Below are 26,311 nucleotides of genomic sequence, written 5' to 3'. Positions count from 1 at the left end.
ATATATATATATATATATATATATATTTATATATATATATATATATATATATATATATATATATATATATATATATATTTTTTATATATATATATATATATATATGCAGCTTCAAAATTTTGGATAGAGTTTAACGGTTTTGTCTTTTAAAGCAAGTCTTTATTTGGCAGGTTCTGCAAATCTGCACCGCCAATCTGCAAATTTTATTTCGACAGAGACTTCTTTTTGGGCTCCGTATTGGCAGTTTGCAGATACTGCAACCTTCGACGTTGATTTTTCTGCAAGATGGCAGATTGGCAGAATCTGCCAAATGGAGACTGGCTTTAACCGATTGTTAATGTCAGAATTTTGTAAGTTTATTGTTACCTACTCTTTGAAGGTCATTACTTTTAAATTTTAGTCCATTTTTAACTTCGAAGCTTTTGGATTTCAACAATAATTTTTTTTTGTTCTATTCAGTATGCATGGTGACCACTTTAAAATATGTTCCTTAAATGTTAGAAGTCCAAAATTTGTTTTCTTGCTTTAATTATGAAGAAGTTTCTATAGAAATGAAGCTTTCTCTGAAATAGAAGACTTTCCAAATATAAAACATGCGCGAAATTAGCCCCTGAAACCAGACAAAGACTAACTACTCTGGTTGTCTATGTTATTCTAAACGCTGTATTTAGTTTTCACGCAGTTTCAAGAAAGAAATACAAGGTAAATATGCTAAGGAGGTGAAGATGAATCATTCCAAAGAAAATAATGTCTCTAGCTATCATGTTACTAAAGTTTCTTGGAAAGGAAGGTATATAAACTTTTTATGGTAAAGCTTCAAAGTAAAATGCTGTTCAGTTTGTAGGATACCGTAGTCTAGCTGTAAATTTCAGGATCAAATTGTTGGTTTAACAATAGGCCTACAATTTTTATTTTTTTGGGTAGGCTAGAAACAGACTCATAAAAGATTAAAAACCATGGTAAAATTCTACTTTAGCTACTTTTGGCTGTCTTGGAAAGGAGTTTGGTTAGGAAAATGAAACTTTCAGGGATATATCTACAGGCTAAAGTATGTCCCGGGAAGGTATTTTGAAGTACCTACCTCCACTCCTTCTCCCTCTAGAGGGCCCTGACCTTTGATGACCTTTAAAAAATCTGTGTGTTATTAAAGTGAAACCTTGTAATATAGATCTTCTGCTTAAAATGAAGTCCAACAAAATTGTTTTCAGCTTCACAACTTTGCTCAGTCCTGATTTATAGAGTTTTAAAGATATGCAAATACATTTCCTAAATTTTGAAAATTAACATTGAAATGGCTTAAAATACTACTCAAATAACAGAATTGCATTTTCAGAACTAAAGCCAGAGAAAAAGAATCTTACAACTGAAAATTAAGGTGAAATGTTGTTTTGAAAAAATTTCAATAGGTATAGACCTGTCATGTAGGCAAATTTCAGGATCCTCTAGAGAGAGAAGAAGAGGATATAATTACTTCAAAATACCTTCTCAGGACATATTTTAGCCTGTAGAGCCATCCCTGAAAGTTTTATTTTCCTAAGTTCACCCCTTTCCATGATAGGTAAAAGTAACTAAAGTAGAATTTTACCAAAACCATATTTTAAGTGAATTGAGATGAAAATCATGGGCTTACTAGAACTTGGGAAGATTCTAGGCTAGACAAGGGACACTTTCATGGATTAGATATAGGCTAAAGTGGGGACTCCACCCTTTGACTATTGGAACAGAAACCCTTACCCTTGAGGGTAGCAGGCACATGCCAAACACCTCTGTGTTGATAAGACCATTTAAACTGTATTAATTAGGGAAAGGATTTGACAAGAGAGACCAGTAAAAATAACCTAGGGTAAAAAACCAGTATCCAATTGAGCAAAATTATGTAAAACTAAAACCCTCACATTTTGTTACCAAAGAGGAATTGAGAAGGATTGGGTATATTAATGAATAGCAAAAAGTCTAAGCTATGCATCAATATGGTTATTATTCAGATTATTTAAGATCAGAGACATGAAATTCTTAGTTTATTGACTTACCTGCAGGGACCTCTTTTTGGAAATACTAATTATCATATTTTGATGTATAGGCCTATATCCTTTTAGTGTTTTAGTTTTATTCATATATTGACAGAAAGCTGATTTTCTTCTGATTCTAGAAATGTAACTTTTATTGCTTGATATTCATTCTATAAATCACAAATATTTAAATATAATTTTTCTTTCCAATTGCTTTTCAAAACAGAGACCATATTTTCAATTTATGCTGACAAATCATTGGTGAAAACTTGACCAAGAAGGTGGGGTTCTTGTTACTGCCCTCACATTGCTACATGTTGTAGTAAAAAGGGGTGGTCCAAAAACCCATTGCTATTTTTCTGAAATGCCAAAGAAAAGTGGTCTTTCCCAAAAAGAGGTATTTTACCCCTAATTGTTTTTAGAGGACAAATTATGTCATGGGAAGATGTTTTTGAAATCCCTCTTCCACCCAAACTCAAAATTTTCAAAAATTCTACTTTAGAAGCTTTTAAAGTATTTCTAAAGTACTAAAAGATAGAGTGCTAAAAACATCAGAATTGACTTCAGAGGAGACATTATATCATGGGAAGAGGTTTTTAAAATCCCCCTTCCCCCCAAACTCAAAATTTTCCAAAATTCTACTTTAGAAGCTTTTAAAATATTTCTAAAGCACTAATAGATAGAGTTCTAAAAACATCAGAATTGACTTCAGAGGACACAGTATATCACGGGAAGAGGTTCTTAAAATCCCCCTTCCCCCCAAACTCAAAATTTTCCAAAATTCTACTTTAGAAGCTTTTTAAATATTTGTAAAGCACTAATAGATAGAGTGCTAAAAACATCAGAATTGACTTCAGAGGACACATTATATCACGGGAAGAGGTTATTAAAATCCCCCTTCCCCCCAAACTCAAGATTCTCCAAAATTCTACTTTAGAAGCTTGTTAAATATTTCTAAAGCACTAATAGATAGAGTGCTAAAAACATTAGAATTGACTTCAGAGGACATGTTATATCATGGGAAGAGGTTATTAAAATCCCCCTTCCCCCCAAACTCAAAATTTTCCAAAATTCTACTTTGGAAGCTTTTTAAATATTTCTAAAGCACTAATAGAAAGAGGACTACAAATATCAGAATTGACTTTGGAGGACAAATTATGTTACGGGAAGATGTTTTTGGAAGATGTTTTGGATGTTTTCTAAATATTTCTAAAGCATTAATAGATAGAGTGCTAAAAAAAATCAGAATCAACTTCAGAAAACACGTTATATCACGGGAAGAGGTTTTTAAAATCGCCCTTCCCCCCAAACTCAAAAATTTCCAAAATTTTACTTTAGAAGCTTTTTTAAATATTTCTAAAGCACTAATATATAGAGTGCTAAAAACATTAGAATCGACTTCAGAGGACACGTTATATCACGGGAAGAGGTTTTTAAAACCCCCCTTCCCCCCAAACTCAAAATTTTCAAAAATTTTGTTTTAGTAGATTTTTAAATATTTCTAAAGCATTAATAGATAGAGTGCTAAAAAATTCAGAATCGACTTCAGAGGACACGTTATATCACGGGAAGAGGTTTTTAAAATCCCCCTCCCCCCCTAACTCAAAATTTTCCAAAATTTTATTTTAAAAGCTTTTTAAATATTTCTAAAGCACTAATAGATAGAGAGCTAAAAACATCAGAATTGACTTCAGAGGACACGTTATATCACGGGAAGAGGTTATTAAAATCCCCCTTCCCCCCAAACTCAGAATTTTCCAAAATTCTACTTTAGAAGATTTTAAAATATTTATAAATCACAAGTAGATAGAGCACTACAGACATAAGAAACAACTTTAGAGGATAAATTTTAGCAAGGAAAAAGGTTTTTGAAATCCCCCTTCTACCCATACTCAAAATTTTCTAAAATTCCACTTTTGAAGCTTTTTTAAAATTTTATAAAGCACTAATAGATAGAGGGCTACAAACATCAGAATTAACTTCAGAGGACAAATTATGTTATGGGAATATGTTTTTGAAATCCCCCTTCCGCCCAAACTCAAAATTTTCCAAAATTCTACTTTATAAGCTTTTCAAATATTTGTAAAGCACTAATAGATAGAGCACTAAAAATATCATAATCGACTTCAGGACAATTTTTGTTACGGGAAGATTTTTTTTAAATCCCCCGTCCCCCCAAACTCAAAATTTTCCAAAATTATACTTTAGAAGCTTTTTTAATATTTCTAAAGCATTAATAGATAGAGTGCTAAAACCATGAGAATCAACTTCAGAGGACACATTATATCACGGGAAGAGGTTTTTAAAATCCCCCTTCCCCCCAAACTAAAAAATTTCCAAAATTTTACTTTAGAAGCTTATGTAAATATTTCTAAAGCACTAATTGATTGAGCGCTACAAATTTCAGAATCAACTTCAGAGGACACGTTATATCATGGAAAGAGGTTTTTAAAATCTCCCTTCCCCCTAACTCAAAATTTCATTTTAGAAGCTTTTTAAATATTTCTAAAGCACTAATAGATAGAGTGCTAAAAACATCAGAATCGACTTCAGAGGACACGTTATATCACGGGAAGAGGTTTTTAAAATCCACCTTCCCCGCAAACTCAAAATTTTCTAAATTTTCCAAAATTCTAGTTCAGAAGCTTTTTAAATATTTGTAGATCACAAATAGATAGAGAGCTAAAGAAATCAGAATCGACTTCAGAGGACAATTTATTTCATGGGAAGATGTTTTTGAAATCCTCCTTCCCCCCAAACTCAAAATTGTCCAAAATTCTACTTCAGAAGCTTTTTTAAATATTTCTAAAGCGCTAAGACTTAGAGTGCTTAATACCGGGTACTCGACTTCAGAGGACACGTCATGCCATGGTTAGAGTTTTTTGTAAGTTCCCTTCAACCCAAACACAAAATTTTCCAAAATCCTAATTTCAAAGCTTTTAAGATATATATAAAAAAATCAATGATAGAGTGCTACAAACATCAGAATCACCTTCAGAGGACATGTTATATTACGGGAAGAGGTTTTTAAAACCCCCCTTCCCCCCAAACTCAAAATTTTATTTTAGAAGCTTTTTAAATATTTATAAATCACTAATAGATAGAGCGCTAGAAATATCAGAATCGAATTCAGAGGATAAATTACGTGATGGGAAGATGTTTTTGAAATCCCCCTTCCCCCCAAACTCAAAATTTTCCAAAATTCTACTTCAGAAGCTTTTTTAAATATTTCTAAAGCGCTAAGACATAGAATGCTACAAACAGCAGAATCGACTTTAGAGGACAATTTATGTTACGGTATGAGTTTCATAATATCCCCCTTCCCCCCACACTAAAAATGGTACAAATTTCCATTGTATAAGCTTTTAAAACATTCTATAGCAATTATAGAAGTAGCACAAAACATAAAAGACTCGACTTCTGAGGACAAATTATAGTCTGGAACGATGAGGTTTTAATCCCCCTCTATCCAACTAACCAAAATTTACAAAATTCTACTGTAGAAGCGTTTTAAATAAAATCTTCCCATGACATAACTTGTCCTCTGATGTTGATTCTGATGTATGTAGCGTTCTGTGTCTTACCTAGACCCCAGCACCATGATGGCGCATCAACCAAACGCTGCCAGATGAGAGGCTTGGTTGACTGCCACTGAAGTGTCACAACGTCACTGGCGTGCCACTGGAAGAGGCGGCAGTGTTTGGTTGACTTTGAATTAATTTTGCGGCAATTCTTTATTGCGTCAACCGCAAAGTCAAAGCTTTTCTTTTCTTGTGAGGTTTAAGTATTTTGATTTTCCTGAATATTGTTTATAATTATTGTTCATTTTAAGTTTTAACGTTGCTCCTTACTTTCAGTTTCAGTTCTTACTTACTTTCAATTATTCCGTATATGAAAGGGGCTGTCCCCTCCTCAACACTAGCTCTTTACGCTAAAGTAACGTAAAGAGCAAGGTGTGAAGGAGGGGACAGTCCCTTTCATATACGGTATAATTGCTGTTCGTTGTAAGTTTTAATGTTGCTCCTTACTTTCAGTTTAAAAAAAAACTTGTTTTTATTACTTAATCTCATAAAGACGATACTTTTTTCAGTATATGAAGAACCGTGTATATTGCAACTATATCTGTCTGGTTTATATTCAAAGTAACACAATAGACGAAAATTAACGTACAAGAGAGTAGTGAAGAATTATGGTATACAAAGTAATACTTGGCAGGTATAGTCACTAGCTCTTTACGCTAAAGTAACGTAAAGAGCAAGGCGTGAAGGAGGGGACAGTCCCTTTCATATACGGAATAATTGCTGTTCGGTTTAAGTTTTAATGTCGCTCCTTACTTTCAGTTTAAAAAAAAACTTGCTTTTATTACTTAATCTCATAAAGACGATACGTTTGTCAACACATGAAAAACCGTGTATTTTGCAATCATATCTGTCTGGTTTATATGCAAAGTAACACAAGAGACGAAAATTAAGGTACAAGAGAGTAGTGAAGAATTATGGTATAAAAAGTAATATTTGGCAGGGATAGTCACTAGTGATAAATCACTAGGGGTGGCAACATGATTGGATGATTTTCGGGGATTTCGGGAATCAAATTTTATTTGGGGTGGCACAGAGATTTCTGGGAAAATCCCCGTAAATTTGGGAATAGTGCAAGCCCTTCTAAATTTCTAATCAGGAAAATCAAAATACTTAAACCTCACAAGAAAAGAAAAGCTTCAATTTTGCAGTTGACACAATAAAGAATTGCCGCAAAGTTAATTCAAAGTCAACCAAACACCCCCGCCTCTTCCAGCAGCAGGCCAGCAACATTGTGACACTTCAGTGGCGGTCAACCGAGCCTCTCGTTGGCAGCGTTTGGTTGATGTGCCGGCATGGTGCTGGGGTCTAGATAAGACATAAAGTACTACAAACATCGGAATCAACTTAAGAGGATAAGTGATGTCATGGGATGTTGTTAGTTAAAAAGCTTCTAAAGCAGAATTTTGGAAAATTTTGAGTTTTGGGGGAAGGGGGATTGCAAAAACATCGTCCCGTAACATAATTTGTCCTCTGAAGTCGATTCTGATATTTGAAGTGCTCTATCTATTAGTGCTTGGGAAATATTTAAAAAGTTTCTAAAGTAGAATTTTGGAAAATTTTGAGTTTGGGGGGAAGGGGGATTTCAAAAACATCTTCCCATGACACAAATTGTCCTCTAAAGTCGATTCTGCTGTTTGTAACGTTCTATGTCTTAGCACTTTAGAAATATTTAAAAAAGCTTCTAAAGTAGAATTTTGGAAAATTTTGAGTTTGGGGGGAAGGGGGATTTCAAAAACATCTTCCCATAACATAATTTGTCCTCTAAAGTGAATTCTGATATTTGTATTGCTTTATCTATTAGTGCTTTAGAAATATTTAAAAAGCTTCTAAAATAAAATTTTGGAAAATTTTCAGTTTGGGGGGAAGGGGGGTTTTAAAAACCTCTTCCTATGATATAATGTGTCCTTTGAAGTTGATCCTAATATTTTTATCTCTCTATCTATCATTTCTTTAGAAATATTTAAAAAAGCTTTTAAAGTAGAATTTTGGAAAATTTGGAATTTGGGGAGAAGGGGGATTCCAAAAACATCTTCCCGTGAAACAAATTGTCCTCTAAAGTTGATTCTGCTGTTTGTAGCTTTCTATGTCTTAGCGCTTTAGAAATATTTAAAAAAGCTTCTGAAGTAGAATTTTGGAAAATTTTGAGTTTGGGGGGAAGGAAGATTTCAAAAACATCTTCCCATAACATAATTTGTCCTCTGAAGTCGATTCTGATATTTGTAGCGCTCTATCTATTAGTACTTTAGAAATATTTAAAAAGCTTCTAAAATAGAATTTTGGAAAATTTTGAGTTTGGGGGAAGGGGGATTTTAAAAACCTCTTCCCATGATATAAAGTGTCGTCTGAAGTCGATTCTGATGTTTTTAGCACTCTATCTATTAGTGCTTTAGAAATATTTAAAAAGCTTCTAAAATAAAATTTTGGAAAATTTTGAGTTAGGGGGGAAGGGGGATTTTAAAAACCTCTTCCCGTGATATAACGTGTCCTCTGAAGTCGATTCTGAAATTTGTAGCGATCTATCTATTAGTGCTTTAGATATATTTAAAAAAGCTTCTAAAGTAAAATTTTGGAAATTTTTGTGTTTGGGGTGAAGGGGGATTTTAAAAACCTCTTCCCGTGATATAACGTGTCCTCTGAAGGCGATTTTGATGTTTTTAGCACTCTATCTATTAGTACTTTAGAAATATTTAAAAAGCTTCTAAAGTAAAATTTTGGAAAATTTTGAGTTAGGGGGGAAGGGGGATTCCAAAAACATCTTCCTGTAAAATAATTTGTCCCCCGAAGACGATTCTGATATTTGTAGTGCACGATCTATTAGTACTTTAGAAATATTTACATAGCTTCTAACGTAGAATTTTGGAAAATTTTGTGTTTGGGGGGAAGGGGGGTTTTAAAAACCTCTTCCCGTGATATAATGTGTCCTCTGAAGTTGATTCTAATGTTTTTAGCACTCTATCTATTAGTGCTTTAGAAATATTTAAAAAGCTTCTAAAGTAGAATTTTGGAAAATTTTGAGTTTGGGGGGAAGGGGGATTTCAAAAACATCTTCCCATGACATAAATTGTCCTCTGAAGTCGATTCTAATGTTTTTAGCACTATCTATTAGTGCTTTAGAAATATAGCCTAGGATTATAATATTAAGTTGGAGTAGGTTATTCTACCTTAAATCACACTTGCTTGCAATAGGACAAATCCTGTGTCTGTCAGCTTCAGTGATGACAATTAATTACCTGGGGTGTCCCAAAAGGTGCACCATGGTTTGTTAAGCCTTTTTCTGTCCACTGTTGACTTGAACATGTCTATGCTGGTAAAGGTCACTATTTTTTCATTAAGGGAGTTTGACAAGCTGACAGCTTTATTTGAGAAAAACTTATTCCTCAGTCTAGTGTTTAAAGATGTCCAAGAAATCTATGGAACTGCTTTATAAAGTAGTACACTTTCCACTATGTGCAAAGTTGAGACAAAAGAGGTCAAGTTGATTTTTTTGAGTAGTCCTTTTGCTTCATACAGCAACTATACAATGAAATCTGGAATTCACCATTGAAATTGAGTAGACTGCATAAAACAAGCAAGTTGATGCCACCCCCTTAAGCTCCAAGACCTTTTGCTTGCGATTTTCCCAAATTAACTGGGATTTCAAAAATACTTCATATCAAGTTTTGGGTCTATTGATCCAAAAGTCCCCTGATGTCTTTAGGAAGTAAGTCAACACCAGGTTTAATCTGTTGGTTTGACACTGTGTATAAACTGCATGAGAGACCTTCTCCCAAAGCTTTGCTTGAACTCTGCTAAATTCCCCTCTCATAATGGATGCACTGTGCAACAATCTTGTGTAATGAGTTTATTAAACCCAGGCTCCTACAAAAAAAGCAATATAAGCACAAGCAATACAATACTAAAGCACAAGTAAAGCAATCTTAATATAATATCAAACAGTACATCTCCCTTCTTTTAACCTTGAACAACATGGTTCATGGGTACACCATTTTTTTCCATACTATGCCAGAGCAAAATATCACTAACAATTTATATACCTCACAAGAAGGCACTAGGCTTGCTTCTCTAATGTTTACTCTAGGTACACATTACAGTTATGCACTGATTAATTCTACTCTCACACTAACACTCATACTCCTCTTAAGAAAACACAAGAAGGCACTAGGCTAACTTCCCTGGTGTGTACTCTGGGTATACACAGTGCCTACTTTCAATACATATAACAATTTACAGGTTCAATCTTTTTGATGCAATGATCACTCTTCCAGACCATGTTCTGGCACCAACTTGGGAACCAGGTGCTGCTTGACATGGCTGAACTGGCGATTCCACTTGGGTGATCTCTGTCCTCAACCATTCTAGTGGTAAAGAGTAGAGCAGTGATCTGTAGAGCTGATTTACCAGTGGCAGAGGTCATTTCCGAAGCAGAACAGCCTTGTTTGGGGTAGCAAATAGGGTCAAAACCCTCCCAGTTTGACCACTCATGTCTTTTGTCTCAGAGTTGTTTCCAAGGCAGCTTGAGAGATGTATTTTGTTCTGTCTGATGACAGATCTATCCTCTGCCTCAACTATGTAAGACTGCAGTGACTCAGATTGGGCAATTAATCTTGCTCTGCTCCATTTCCCACCTGGAGCCTTCTGCACATCAACTGATTTCCCCACCTTTACTGATGGTACTGGCCTAGATGCCTTGTCATGATGATGCTTCTGTTGTCTCTGAAGAACTGTACATTTCTCCATGAATTTACAACTGCTGACCACTTTTTTTTAAAGTGACCAGCAGTACATGGATGCGAGATCTCAGTTGACAACTCATTAGAAGTTGGGATGGCAAGGCTAGTCTGTCCACAGGTGTGTTCCTCTATTCAAGCAGTCCTAAGTATGGGTCTTCATTATTTTCTGAGGCCTTTGTCAGGAGATTCTTTGCTGTCTGGACAGTTTTTTCCATAAGGCTGTTAGACTGGGGATATGTTGGACTTGATGTTCTCTGAGTGAATCCCCAAGTTTTGGTAAACTCTTGAAATTCAACTGAGGAGTACTGAGGGTAATTGTCAGATATCAGTATAGATGGAATGCCATATCTGGCAAATTGGGATTTCAGTTTAGAGATGACAGCCTTTGATATAGTGGAACTGAGTTTGTCTACTTAAAAAAAATGGCTATGATAGTCCACTTCTCATGAAATAGTCAGTATTGTTCAATGTGAATAGGTCAGATGCAAAATTTTGCCATGGCGAAATTGATATCTCATGATTGATCATAGGCTCTTTCTGGTTTGATGACATGTTCATGGAAACTCTGGACATCGAACTTTGAACTCATTGAACCCTTTAACTTTGAAAGAGGCTAATGTGGAGCTTGCCCTCCCCCTAGCAAAACTGTTCCAGAAGTCTCTTGACACAAAACAAGTCCCTCAAGATTGGAGAAATGCGAATATTACACCTGTTCACAAGGGTGGAAGCAGGAACTGTGCTGCCAATTACCGACCTATTAGCATCTCAGACCCTCAGAATAATTAAGCGTACAGTACGTAGCAGATAATCTAAAGTCATGACGAAGCTGTACAAGGGTCTCGTGTGACCATTGCTGGAGTTTGGGATGTGTGTTGCCATGCCTCTGAATAAGAGTGACCAACAGAAAATAGAGTCTTTTCAAAGGCGCGCAACCAAAGCTGTTGATGGATGCAAGAACCTTGACTATCCATCTTGCCTGAACAAACTACAGCTCCCAACACTTGTCTACAGATGGCAGAGGGGCGATGTCATTATGGCTTACAAGCTACTGCATGCTGATTTCTCTTCTCAGAGTCCTTTCCAACTTGACGAATTATCCAGGACAAGAGGGCATAGTAAGAAGCTGCTCAGGAAGAGAGCTCACAGCAGACTCTGCAACCACTACTTCTCCAATAGAGTGGTGGGCCCCTGGAACAGTCTTCCCAATGCAGCTGTCACCACTCCCTCTGTCAATGCATTCAAGATTGCCATTGATAAGAATCGGTCCACCAAACCATGGAAAACAGAGTGGGACGCTGCCAAACCAGTGGCTCCGCATCATCACTGACCAGCGACTCTACAGGATCTTTCCTTATTTTGTTCGACAATGCGATTTAAGGTAATTTAATGACATAATGCTCTATGTCTGTATTCAGGCCTGGCCAGTAAACCAGCATCTGGGCCCCTTGCCTGGTCATTTCTATACCAAGATGTACAGCATGGAGTTGTTTCAAGATGTCTGGCTGTAATGCTTAGGGTAGGACCAATCTCTCACCTTTGAATACAATGCCTCTGATTGTTGACAGTCTGTGCTTGATATTCCAGAACAGACATGCCTCTGCCTGGCACATTTTCCCGCACTTTGGCCAGCCTTCATGGAATGTTTTTGACAAAATTTTCAGTTGACTGTCTTTGACAGTATCTTACTGGATTTGTATAAGTTTATCATTGCTTATAGATAGGTGTCTTGATATCAGATATACATACATGTCTATTTCTGTCTCTAGTTTCTCATCAATATCAGGATGGTGTGGGTGAAAAAGGACATTGGCAGCTGGTATTTCTGATTCTGGTTGGAACTGCAGATGAAGATTGTATGGCTGGAGTTGTAGCATTAACCCCTGCCCCCTTGGGGGGGGGGGGGTGCTACCTCTCCATCAGAGCAGAGGTGTGCTGGCTGGATGCATCAACTTGCAATTCCATATTCAAGCTGCTGTATTTGGAGAAGGAAATGCTTGACACAGTAGACTGCTTGAGTTCCAACAGCATTTCAAAAATGAATGAGAAGGTAGCAAGTGGTGCTTTCTTTCCTCACCTGAAAATTGCAATGGGCGAGAGATTATATAATAATGTATCTATAATGTCTGCTGAGTTAAATGCCATAATCATGGCATTAGAACACCTTAAGGAAAACCAACCTTTGATTGCAAATTCAAATAATATTATAGTTTATTCGGACTCCTTATCAAGCCTTGAGTTGCTGGCCTCAGCTCCTCAGTATAAGTTGGACATTGACACTTATCATTGTCTCAGTATTATAGATAAACTTGCTTCAAGTGGCATAAGAACTTATTTTCAGTATATTCCTAGCCACTCTGGCATAAGTGGTAATCATCAGGTTGATGAAATACAAAAAAATGCTATAAATATTGACCAGCCAAGTGGGAGACCAATCCCAATTACCAATGGAGACTATCAGATATTAATTTTAATAAGAATAATCCTATCCTTTCCCCCTTTCCCAATAAGTATTTTTCTAAAATTTACCATAGAATTCGTTCTGGCACAAATGGACTAAATTTTCTTGCATTCTCATACAAGTTTGCTAATTCAAGTGGTTCAATTCCCCTGTCCCCTCTTTGCAGGCATTGCAATATGAATAATGAATCAATTAACCCCTGCAAGTTTTAACGTAACATACTGATATTTGCGCAGAATACATTGCTGTATAAAGTGATGAAATGCTTCAAACACCACAAAATCTTAATATCAGCCAATAGCCTAGCCAACCATACCTGCAAACACAGCATTAAGATCGACATCTATCAACTCATAATTGAACTCCTAGAGTCAAAAGATCTACTGAAAGATATCTGAAAATATCTAATAAATATGAGGCAATCAAGCCAGTAGCTCTGTAGCCCGCAGAATGAAGCAAAAGGAAAAGGGCTAAATAGTATTACTAAAAAGCCCTGCTGTTAAATAGAAGAAGAAGAAGGTGAATCATTCCAAAGAAAATAATGTCTCTAGCTATCATGTTACTAAAGTTTCTTGGAAAGGAAGGTATATAAACTTTTTATGGTAAAGCCTCAAAGTAAAATACTGTTCAGTTTGTAGGCTACCATAGTCCAGCTGCCGATGATTCAAAGCTTATTGGACCCGCAGAGTCGACAGCAACTAGAGCCACCATACAGGAAGACCCGGATGCACTTTCCCTTTGGGCCTGCCAATGGAAGCTTGAGTTTAACATCCAGAAGTGCAAGGCGGTATATTTTGGGAAAAAGAATGAGAAGTGGCAGTACCATATGAGTGGGGGGGATGGCTCTAGACAATTGATTGGTTCCTCTGCAGCTGAAAGAGATTTGGGAATAGTCGTCAATGAAGAATTAAAATTCAACAAACACACACATACAGCAGTTGCCAAAGCATCTCAGACCCTCGGAATAATTAAGTGTAAAGTACGTAGCAGATCATCTAAAGTCATGACAAAGCTGTACAAGGGTCTCGTGCGACCATTGCTGGAGTTTGGGATGTGTGTTGCCACGCCTCTGAATAAGAGTGACCAACAGAAAGTAGACTCTGTTCAAAGGCGCGCAACCAAAGCTGTTGATGGATGCAAGAACCTTGACTATCCATCTCGCCTGAACAAACTACAGCTCCCAACACTCGTCTATAGACGGCGGAGGGGCGATGTCATTATGGCTTACAAGCTACTGCATGCTGATTCCTCTTCTCAGAGTCCTTTCCAACTTGACGAATGATCCAGGACAAGAGGGCATAGTAAGAAGCTGCTCAGGAAGAGAGCTCACAGCAGACTCCGCAACCACTACTTCTCGAATAGAGTGGTGGGCCCCGGGAACAGTATACCCAATGTAGCTGTCACTGCTCCCTCTGTCAATGCATTCAAGATTGGCATTGATAAGAATTGGTCCACCAAACCATGGAAAACAGAGTGGGACGCCGCCAAACCAGTGACTCCCCATCATCACTGACCAGCAACTCTACAGGATCTTTCCTTATTTTGCTGGACAAGGTAATTTAAGGACATAATGCTCTATGTCTGTATTCAGGCCTGGCCAGTAAACCAGCATCTGGGCCCCTTGCCTGGTCATTTCTATACCAAGATGTACAGCATGGAGTTGTTTCAAGATGTCTGGCTGTAATGCTTAGGGTAGGACCAATCTCTCACCTTTGAATACAATGCCTCTGATTGTTGACAGTCTGTGCTTGATATTCCAGAACAGACATGCCTCTGCCTGGCACATTTTCCTGCACTTTGGCCAGCCTTCATGGATTGTTTCTGACAAAATTTTCAGTTGACTGTCTTTGACAGTTTCTTACTGGATTTGTATAACTTTATCATTGCTTATAGTTAGGTGTCTCGATATCAGATATACATACATGTCTATTTCTGTCTCTAGTTTCTCATCAATATCAGGATGGTGTAGGTGAGAAAGGGCATTGGTAGCTGGTATTTCTGATTCTGGTTGGAACTGCAGATGAAGATTGTATGGCTGGAGTTGTAGCATTAATCTCTGCACCGTTGGGGGGGGGGGAGGGTGCTACCTCTCCATCAGAGCAGAGGTGTGCTGGCTGGATGCATCAACTTGAAATTCCATATTCAAGCTGCTGTATTTGGAGAAGGAAATGCTTGACACAGTAGACTGCTTGAGTTCCAACAGCATTTGGTAATTTTCTGGACTCCAAGAGAATGGCTCCAATTTGAGTATGTCTTTCAGGCTATAGTTTCTAGTAGATAGATCTGGTATGTATTTAGAAAGATAGTTCAACATTTCAGGGAGAGTAAGTAGCTCTGCACAGCATTGAGGTTTGGGCATCTCTTTGATTGCTCTCAGTTTGTCTAGGTCTGGTTGCATTCCACCTGCTCCAATTATGTGCCCAAAATAGCATACACTGCTGGCACTGAAACAGCATTTGTCTTTATTTAAGTTTACACCTTTTTTAGTGCTCTTTCCATAACAGATCTAAGTCTTTCATTATGTTCTTCTTGACTTGCTCCATATACAAGAATATCATCAATAATAATTGCTACCCCTTCCCGCCCCTCAAAAGTTTCTTCCATGCAAAGCTGGAATTCATCTTGTGCTGAAAGCAGGCCAAAGGGCATTCTCAGGGATTGATAGTGCCCATATATAGTGCTTAAGGTTGTCGTATCTGATGCGGTTTTGGAGAGCACTAATGACCAATACCGTGATCAAGCATCCACTTTACTGAACATGGTTGCACCATACAGCTTGGCCATAACATCTTCTAAGGTAGGTATGGGGTAGTAAAGGCGCTTTATGTATTTGTTGAGATCTACTGGATCTATGCACAGTTCCACTCTTCTTTTTGATCATAACCATTGAGTTGACCCACTCTGTAGGCTCAGTAACTTTTTCAATAACTCTATCTCTTTCTATTCTGATAGGTTCTTTCTAGAGCGTGTCTTTTAATGCCTCTGGTACTCTTCTAGCTGGGTAAATGGTAGGTATGGGCCCATCTTTTAGATGGATGTTGCATTTGCCCCCCATTTGGCCAATACTTTCAAAGGTGCTTTTGTACTCATCAACTACACTAGTTTCTTCAGAGTTTGCATTAAGTACCAGTTTGATGAGATTCAAATCTATGCTTGATCAATACCCCACAATTGGAGTTGAATCTGAATCTACCATGTAGAATTGGTGAGCTGCACTAGGATAATGTTTGTGGCTGCAGGTAAGATCACAAGTGCCAATGAGAAATGCCTTGAAAATCCAAAAGCATATCATTTTTAGGATCTAAGAAAGTCTTGCATAAATCAACCACATCAGATAGCCCATCAGAAATAATTGAAGATCAATTGATCAATTGAAGAACAAAGACCGTGAATATTCAAGTGGAACTGAATATTCAACCGGAACTGAAAAATATCCGTCCTGTTGGACAGCCTCCCTTACGTTAGAAACATATTTACTCGCTACTGAGGGGTTCATTCTGGTTAAATCACTTAACATGCCCAATAGAAATATTAATTATGCTTACAAGATCTAACAGGTTATTGTTCTAGCTAAAAAATTGTCCTTCAATTGGGGGCATTCCTAACTTGCCAGTAAAAAATGACAACAATTCTTAGATATGGCATTAAATCATTAAATATACATGCAAAAAAAATAAACAAAACATCAAAAAAAAAAAACAAAAAAAAAACAAAAAACCATATCTAAGCACAATCTGCAAATGATTGAATCTTTTGTATCATTGATTGACCAGGTGGTTTAGCCAAAATTTGCCTGCAGTCAGTCCACACATTAAATTTAGCAAAGCAATCTCTTGCTGCATTTAAAACTTCATGACACTTTTTTCTTAGCAATTCTAACAAAAGATATTCCACTTTTTACTAGATTAATCTTTGCTCTGAAAACCATTTGAGCTATTTCAGAATTTTTGAAACATATTAGCACTGGAGAAACTTTAGATTGATTGATTGTTAGAGTCATTCAAACTAAATTGATAAACTTAGATCATTTGCAGGGCTCTGCTTTACTCTATTCATCAATAAGCAATCCAAAGCCTGGCTATGCTGTAGGCTTGTACACATTGGTTATCATTGTTGCTTGTCTTTTAACTGCAAACAATGTGAGCCTTTTCTTGATGTCATGACATCACCATTGGTTCCACACAACCACCCTGGGAAAAATAGTAATTCTTCTTTAAAGTTGTGACCTTTTTATATCGATTTTGTGGCCAGGAACGTCAATATGCCTGTTTTAAAAAACAAATCTATATAGTGAATTTTGAGGCTGAGCCCCAGCACTCAGCACACAACAGACTTGCATATATGGATTCTTGTTGTTGCTTGTCTACATATAATGTGAACTTCTTGTTGATGTCTAAATACAGATAATGTGACCTTGTTGATGTCATGGCTTCAGGTTAGGTTTGGTGCAACTACCCTGGGGAAAATACTAAAAATGCATATAGTTTTAAGAAAAAGATGAGTTAAATAAATACACAGGGAGTATGGGAGTAAAGGGAGTTTGTTATTTGTTTGTTTTAAATCATCAGGAGTCAAATAAGCAATAACAATTCAATTAAGAAAGTCTGGCATACATTCAATTCCTCCTTACTGTTAATGCATCAAAGATTCACTCATTTTAAGGACTCGTTTTTTCTCAAACTTGTTTATATTCTTGCTGTTGTTTCTCTTCTGACTGCATTTTTCGTTTATGATTCAATGCATTCGTGGTGATAAAGTTGTCACCCATTTACATTGGTTTTTGTGGCCAGAATTGTCAATATGCCAGTAAGAGAAAAAACTGTGTAGCTGATTAGAGGTTGATCTATGGCACTGGGCACATGGCAGGGTTGTATATATTGATTTTTGCTGTTGCTTATATTATATGATTTTTGCTGTTGCTTATATTCTTACTACAGATAATTTTCTACAGAATTCTTACTACAGAAATCTTCTTCTTGATGTAATGGCTTCAGATTAGGCTCAATACAACCACCCTGAGAAAAATACTTAAAAGGTATATGAGTTTAACAATAAGATATTTTAAATATACGTTTGCTTGGTTAAAGGGTATATATATTCGTTGTTCTTTTGTTCAAAGTCATGAGGAGTCAAAGCATATAATTCTAGCAAAAAGATGTTTCAAATAAATACGCAGTTGCTTGGCTAAAGGGTAGGCCTGTATTTATTCGTTATTCTTTTGTTTTAAGTCATGACGTGTCAAATAAGCAATAACTATTGAGTTAAAAAGTCTTTCATGAATTCAATTCCTCCTTGTTAATACATCAGATAATCATCCGTTTTATAGAATTTGTTTTCTTCTGGAACTCTTTGTGATTCTTGCTGTTGATTCTCTTCTAACTGCAGATTTCATTTAAGATTTGGTATATTTGTTGTGAAAAAGTTGTGACCCATCTAGATCGTTTTTGTGGCCGAAATATGCCAGTTCTAAGGGAAAAGAACTGAGTAGCTGATTTTAATGTTGGGCCCTAGCCCTTGGCAGGCTTGTATGGGCGTTATTAAATTTCGTTTTCACTTATCTTTGATTTGCTGATAATGCGAAATTCGTCTTGATGTCTTGTTTTAAGTCATGAGGTGTCAAACAAGCAGCAACAAGTCAGTGAATTTCTTCTTACAGTTTTTTTTTAGGATTCAATGTATCTGTTGTGATACTGGTTGTCAAATGTCTTCTAGCCGCAGATCTCGCTTGCGCTTCATTTTCGTGCATCATTACTTCTGACTTTTTTCCAAGCCTTTTACTTTAGTTGTTCAGATTCATTCAAATCATATGTTCTATTGCCTGTGCCCTCTGAAATATAAAATACGCATTGACATAGTCATCATTTCATTTTTTAGTTTCAAGTAATAGGGTGGCAAATTGACAATTTCAGTTGAATTAAGAAATTGTCTTGTGAATTCAATTCCCCCCTCCTGCTTAACACGTTTCTCATTCAGTCAAAATTTTCTGAAATATCTTAAACTTCGTAATAGTATGTTATTGTGTTATTCTTTAGTTTTAAGTTACATTTTCGTTTGCAATTCAATGTGATTTGTATCTGTTTCTTCTTTCATGTCTTTTTCTTTATTTATTCAGAATCATTTGTCATTTTTTTGTAATTTTACACATTTGATATCTACTAAATATTAAATTCTCCTTCTATCCTGTACAGACGCTAAGATAACACGTTCGTTAATTCAATTGTAATTTTCTGCCAAGCAGTTTGCCATCTTGTGTAATTTTTTCATGCATCATAGATACTAAAAATGATACAAACACTACTGGGGTAGAAGGGTGTAATTTATGCTCTTGAATTGTGCTCATAAATATAACGTCTCTATGAATTTTTCGCCAAAATAAAGGCCTTAAATGAATTTTCTCAAGCTCATGACCAATCTAGATTGTATTTTTGTCGGTCAGAAAATGCCAGGGTGCCAATTTTCCCCCAAAAATATGGAGCTGCTTTTGAGAAAAAATAAGTATATACACGAACAATAATTGCTCATTTAATATAGGAGAGCCCAAGCTACGTTCAGGCCCTGGTGCTTGACAAGCGCCTGGCTGTACATATGGGATTCTCAAATTATGAATTAGCATAATTATCATGTTATTCTTTAACTTTAAGTCATGAGGTGGTAAATCAGCAATTTCATTTGAATAAGGAATCTCTGATGTGAATTCAATTCTTCCTTCTCGTTTCTCCTTTAAATAATGACATTTTTTATAGGATTTGTTTTCTCCTGGAATTCGTCATGATTTTCACTGTTGTTTCTCTGTTAACCCCAGTTTTCATTGCACATCACTATCATTTACGATTCGATGTGATCCTTGCTGTTCCCTCTCTTCTAACCGCAAATTATGTTACACTTCTGTTTCAATCACCATTGCCTCAGGCATTTTGTCCATGCCTTTTGCTTTAGCTGCTTGGATTCATTTGATATCTTGTATAATTCTGCATGACTCCAAATATACAAAAAGAATGTCTTGTTTAGCTATTCTGCAAAATTATGTTTGCTTTTGGTATGTTGTTATATAACAGTGTACCAACCAGGCGTGTTCTATTGCACCTACCCTCTGAAATTTCTGAATTATGGATTAGCATAATTATTCCGTTATTCTTTAGTTTTAAGTCATGTGGTGTTAAATCAGCAATTTCAATTAGATCAAGAAACTCAAACGGGAATTTAATTCTTCCTTCCTTTTTATCATTCAAGGAATCATACATTTTATAAGATTTGTGTTCTCATGGAATTCGTTGTGATTCTTACTATTGCTTCACTTCTTTATTTACTATAATAATATATTTTTTAATTGTTACGTCATTTATGGTTGTGACTTACGAAGGTGACATCATCAAATTGTGTTCGGAAATGGAGTTTTCATCAAAAAATGAGTTTTATTTTAAGTATTGTGTTTTGTTTATTACAAAAGCGAGTAGATGTTGCAATTTCTTTTAATATCAGCCATTAAACAGATCTCTATGATGCTCCAATGTAGAGAAAAAAACAAACAAACAGAAAAGAGTTGATTTTCTGCTACCATAAAACATTCATACACAAATATTGCTTGCATAAAGTGAGTTAATATAATTTTTCTACATGCTTTGTCTTTTGTCCCATAATATCTATGATAAATATTGTCCAATTATTCACACTGAATGTAACAAATGCATGCCAGGTTAAGTGTGTCTTTAAACATATTGGAGTAAAAAATAAAGTAAATACTATTTCAGAAAGCTGCTATCATAAGAAATAAAACAAGAAATTCTGAACAAATTTAAAAAAAGCAACAATAATTCCCAAAGAAAGTAAGAGTGCTGTAGTACCAACCATCAAATGAATTTTTTTTTTGTTTTTCTTAGTAGGTCATTAATATTTACGTCTGTTCTAACAAGCACTAGATAAAAAGTAGACAACTTGTTAAGCACACTAGTAATGACAAAAGGGTAATCAAATGATAATAAAAACAACAATTTTAGCTCAATTGACTTCGAATATTCAACAGAATCTTCAGAGGATACTCTCCAAGATCACTAATCTAGGTTGCAGCGGTAGCTTGCAACCTAGTAAGCGACGATCACGTCCAATACTAAGAATTGCAGTTGCCTGTAACTCCTAAAAATAGAGTCAGATCGAAATACAAAGTATACTATTAGAATCACCTTGTCCGAAACCCTTATGTATGACACTTACAGCTCCTTGGCTTGAATAACGAAGATAATATATTGGCTTGAAAAACAAGGAAAGTTGCTTTAATTATGACATTCTGCATCAAGGGCATCTTTTTTTTCACTCAGATAGCTGAGCACTGGGAAATCATAGAGAGCTCTTTTATGGATCATTTTAAAGGAAATTGCTACATCGGGTGCCTTTTGTAATTAAAAACCAAACAGTTTTAAAGATAGAATCATTTTTTACAAAAAACTGCATTTTCATGTACTAGCTTGATTAATGATGACGTCATAATCGTAGGTTGTAAGCATGTATGACGTAATAAGTGAACGCAATATTTATACACATTTATCTTTCGACAAGATAATTTTATTTTAGTTCTCAGTTAAGGTTCGCTAAAGTTATTATGTAAACTGCTAAATATTTATGGTGTCTGAGCAATAATTTTTATTTTTTTGGTTAAAACTAAAAAAATACCTGAAAATTTTAAACTTAGTTTCATTTTTTGTTAGGTTCTAACTACCCGACGCGTGATTTGATGTGTATTTCCATAAATACATTCATTTTTTTTTATTTTAGTTTTCAGTTCAGAATTGCTAAAGTTATTATGTAAAATGCAAAAATAGTTATGGTGTCTGAGCAATAATTTTAGCTTTTTAATTAAAACTAGACAAATACCTGACAATTATAAAATTAGTTTTGTTTCTTTCTATGTTCTAACTACTCGACATGTGATTTTGTGGGAATGATTTTAAACATTGACAAGATATGTTAACAGATAAAACCTTTTTGTCTCATGGAAAATCAAAACAGGTAGATGTTGATTCCAAATCTTCACTGCAGATTTCGTCTCCCACATCATCCATTGATTTGAATGGCAATAATAAACCTCCGTCAGCGTCTGTGTATCAGTTTACGCCATCCCAAACAGTGAAAGATAAGAGATTTTTCTATGATAATTACTCCTTAAAAAGTAAAGCTGATTTTAATCAAAATTTAGATATTTTGGTCAAAGTGGGAAATGTAAAAGAAAAAAGTCAAATTTTTACGACGCAAATTGGGCCGAAAAATTATAAGGAAAAATTAGCAAAAGTAGTAACACCAAGAAAGAACATGAATAAAAGCAATGAAAGATCAAATGAAAAAATTGAAGCTTCTCAAGATAGAAAAAAATCCCAAAAGAAAGTAATTGAAATGTCAAATAGTAAGGTTTCAGAAAATGAGAGCAGTGGAAGTAAGCTTCAAGGTAATTTTAAAAATAATTCTGACAAAGAAAAATGCATAAAAGGAGACACAAATGATTTCTTGAAAAGAAAGATCAACAAGGTAAATACCAAACTTGAAAAGGACACAGCTATCATCAAAGGGATTGAGATGTCTGACAGTGAGGTTTCCAAAACCGGAAATAGTATATGTAAAATTAAAGACAGTTTTGAGAGAGCACCTAGTAAGGTAGAAGGAACAAGGAACAAAGCTGAAATAGCAAACAGTGAGATTAGCAAGGTCAAAGGAAAGTTTGAAGAAAAACCTGAAAAGGAAAAGGTTAAAAACATGATGGTTGATTTGTCAGACAGTGAGCTTTCTGAGACTGAGTTTTCTGAAACCGAACGTAGTATAAGTAAACTTAAAAGTGATTCTGAGAAAACACCTAGTAAGGTAAAAGGAAACAGGAACGATGCTGATATAACAAAGAGTAAGATTAGTAAGGTGAATGGAAAGTTTGAAAAGGGAAAGGCTAAAAACACAATGGTTGAGCCATCAGACAGTGAGCTTTCTGACAGTGAGCTTTCTGACATTGAGTTTTCTGAAACCGAAAGCAGTATAAGTATACTTAAAAACGATTATGAGAAAACACCTAGTAAGGTAAAAAGAAAAAGGGACAAAGCTGCAATAGCAAACAGTGAGACTAGCATGGTCAAAGGAAAGTTTGAAAACAAAGCTGAAAAGGAAAAGGTTAAAAACACGATGATTGAGCTATCAGACAGTGAGCTTTCTGAAACCGAAAGTAGTATAAGTAAACTTAAAAACGATTCTGAGAGAACACCTAGTAAGGTAAAAGGAAAAAGGAACAAAGTTGAAATAGCAAACAGTGAGATTAGCAAGATCAAAGGAAAGTTTGAAAGCAAGCCTGAAAAGGTTAAAAATATGGTGGTTGAGCTATCAGACAGTGAAATGTCTGCCAGTGAGCTTTCTGAAACCGAAAGTAGTACAAGCAAACATATAAACAATTCTGAGAGAACACCTAGTAAGGTAAAAAGAAAAACAGACAAAGCTGAAATAGCAAACACTGAGATCAGCAAGGTCAAAGAAAAGTTTGAAAACAAGCATGAAAAGGGAAAGGTAAAAACCACCATCGTTGAGCTATCAGACAGTGAGCTTTCTGACACTGAGCTCTCTGAAACTGAAAGTAGTATAAGTGAACTTAAAAACGATTCTGAGATAACTCCTAGTAAGGTAAAAGGAAAAAGGAACAAAGCTGAAATAGCAAACAGTGAGATTAGCAAGGTCAAAGGAAATTTTGAAAACGAGCCTGAAAAGGTTAAAAATATGGTAATTGAGCTATCAGACAGTGAGATGTCTTCCAGTGAGCTTTCTGAAACCGAAAGTAGTACAAGTAAACATATAAACAATTCTCAGAGAACACCTAACAAAGTAAAAGGAAAAAGGAACAAAGATGAAATAGAGAACAGTGGGATTAGCAAGGTCAAAGGTAAGTCTGAAAACAAGCCTGAAAAGGGAAAGGTTAGAAAATGGTGGTCGAGCTATCAGACAGTGAGCTTTCTGACAGTGAGCTTTCTGGCAGTGGGCGTTCTGACAGTGAAGTTTCTGAAACCGAAAGTAGTATAAGTGAACGTAAACATAATTATGACAGAACACATAGTAAGGTAAAAGGAAAAACAACAAAGCTGAAATAGCAAACAGTGGGATTAGCAAGGTCAAAGGATAGTTTGAGAACAAGCCTGAAAAGGAAAAGGTTAGAAACACGGTAGTTGTTCAAACATTGAGCTTTCTGAAATCAAAAGTAGTATAAGTGAACTTAAAAACAATTCTGAGAGAACACCTAATAAGGTAGACGGAAAAAGGGACAAAGCTGAACAAACAGCCAGATTAGCAAGGTAAAAAAAAAGTTCGAAAACCAGCCTGAAAAGGTTGATGGTTGAGCTTTCTGACAATGATCTTTCTGACAGTGAGCTTTCTAAAATCAAACGGAAATCAGTATAAGTAACCTTCAACTACTACCCCTCTTGTTTTGAGGTTTTAATCGTGTCAAGAAGTGGGAGAGAAAAGAAAGAGACTTGATACTTAGTTTAATTTAATAATTCTATTTTATTCTAAATTATTTTTATTTGAAATTTATTAAGTGTATAATTAATAATTGTTTAAGTGTTTGTTTGGTGACGCAGAGGGCGAAAGCCAAGTGTATTTTCTCTACAACAACAAAAACAACAAATAAACTTAAAACAATCCTGAGAGAACACCTAGTAAGGTAAACGGAAAATGAGGCAAAGCTGAAATAACAAACAGTGAGATTAGCGAGGTCAAAAGAAAGTTTGAAAACAAGCCTGAAAAGGATGAAATAAAAAAACAAGTTTTTTCAACTTAAAGTAAGGAACAACATTAAAACTTTAAAACGAACAGAAATTATTACGTATGTGGAGGGGGCTGCCTCCTCTTCAAAACGTCGCTCTTTACGCTAAATTACCTTTCTGTTTCAGGAGTAGTTCTTAAAGAATTGGGACAAAATTAAAACTTTAGCGCAAAGAGCGAAGTGTTGAGGGAGGGGAAACCCCCCTCATATACGTAATAATTTCTGTTCGTTTTAAGTTTTAATGTTGCTCCTTACTTTCAGATGAAAAAACTTGTGATTAAGCCATATCCCCATTTTCTGTCCTGTGGTGGTGCAGTGGGTTTGACCATAACTTGTTAACACGGGACCCAGAGATCGAATTCGTTTGTAGAAACGCACTGCAGGGCCAACGCAGGGAACTTAGTAGTCAAGAAGCATCGTTATTCTGATCATACTATCCTTTTTTTCTATTACAATTGGTTTGGTTAGGTTAGGTTAGGTTAGGTCTGGGGAAAAACGAGAACCTCTGGGGAAGAAATAACAAGTATTCACGCATCTGTAACTTGACTTACTTAACTTAAGGCTCCTGCCGCGTTGGGGGCGGCGCAGAGAACGTCGCAACTCTGCTCCTCCAGGCTGACCGGTCTGCTGCTATTAGTGGGGCCTCGTCGACAGCAATGTTAGCCATCTCCAGGAATTTATTGAGGATATCCTTCCACCTTGTCTGAGGTCTGGCCCGCGGGCGAGACCAGCCATGAGCTTTAGCGTAACGCATCTGTAAGCTTGCTTAAAAAAAAAAAAAATTCCAAATTTTTGTGTATAGGAGCTTAAACCTTTACCAAAAGGATTCCAAGTATATGAGATTCCTCCAGTTTAAATTTATCCATTAAAATCTGCAACTGTGAAAAGATAACCTGATTTTCGAAAAGATGGAAACCATCCTTAGAGGACAAGTGCATGTGATCCAAATTTACACCATTAAACTCAGTATATTAGGGAATCCTATTATTGAGGTTTCAAATTCCTATTTGCAAAACTGTGGAGTTTTTGTATTTCTTCGAAAAGGAAGATTATGAATGCGTGTTTATTTGTTTTAATTATAGGGTATTATATTTACCAATTATGCTTGAAAATTGGAAGAATGCTCATTCCGATGGAAATTAAAAGTTCCAGTGGCTCTTTTAAGTACCATAGCCAAAAGATTGTGCCGCAATAAGGTGACACTTCTTGCAATTTTGTGTCATAGAACTACAATTTTGTCCCAAAGAGGGCTAAGTTACTATCAGTTAAAAATTACGAAGTAGCCAATTGATTTAAATTTGTTGAAAAACTATGAATTAAGCTTTCAACTTCAGAGGCGTTTAAGCTTTTGTTAATAAATATGCCAACGTGGGTTAATGGTGACGCCAAAATTTAGTTTAAAGCTCTATTTAATTAAGTCGACTCGCTTGATGTTTGATAACGTTGATTGCAGTGAAGTATAATTGCGCATCAGCTATCATGAAGGAATGCTTGTTGGTCATTGTCTAGGTGGGTCGTGTGTGTGCTGATCCCAAAAAAAGTGTATTTTTGTGTCCAAACTGTCTAGCTCGACTTTTAGTTTAATTAATTAAGAAAACCTTTTCCACAAAATGAGTTTTTCAAAGAATAGTAAACAACTCCATTAAACAAAAAATGAGCAGAAATAATATCAAATAATCTACCAAGCGTGAAACATCCACAAATCAGCATCGATAAATAAATGAAACCCAAAACGAACAGAAATTACAATAAATAAC

General features: G+C 35.8%; 1 protein-coding gene across 1 annotated transcript in view; it reads left to right on the top strand.

Moving 5' to 3' along the window:
* The first annotated feature begins 718 nt into the window (after window positions 1-718).
* Window positions 719-26,311, top strand: part of Rme-8 (receptor mediated endocytosis 8) — a 251,427-nt gene continuing 225,834 nt past the window's right edge. Inside the window, exon 1 of the mRNA XM_089095924.1 lies at window positions 719-790. Coding sequence (XP_088952050.1) covers window positions 726-790 — 65 coding nt within the window. The 5' untranslated portion in view covers window positions 719-725. The remainder of the gene's footprint in view (window positions 791-26,311) is intronic.

The sequence above is a fragment of the Artemia sp. Qi Xiang Cuo genome, chromosome 10 (assembly GCF_049724085.1).
Source record: "Artemia sp. Qi Xiang Cuo chromosome 10, ASM4972408v1, whole genome shotgun sequence".
In the NCBI taxonomy this organism is placed as follows: domain Eukaryota; kingdom Metazoa; phylum Arthropoda; class Branchiopoda; order Anostraca; family Artemiidae; genus Artemia; species Artemia sp. Qi Xiang Cuo.
Note: the sequence above shows the minus strand (reverse complement) of the source record. Positions and strands in the feature narration are given on the sequence as shown.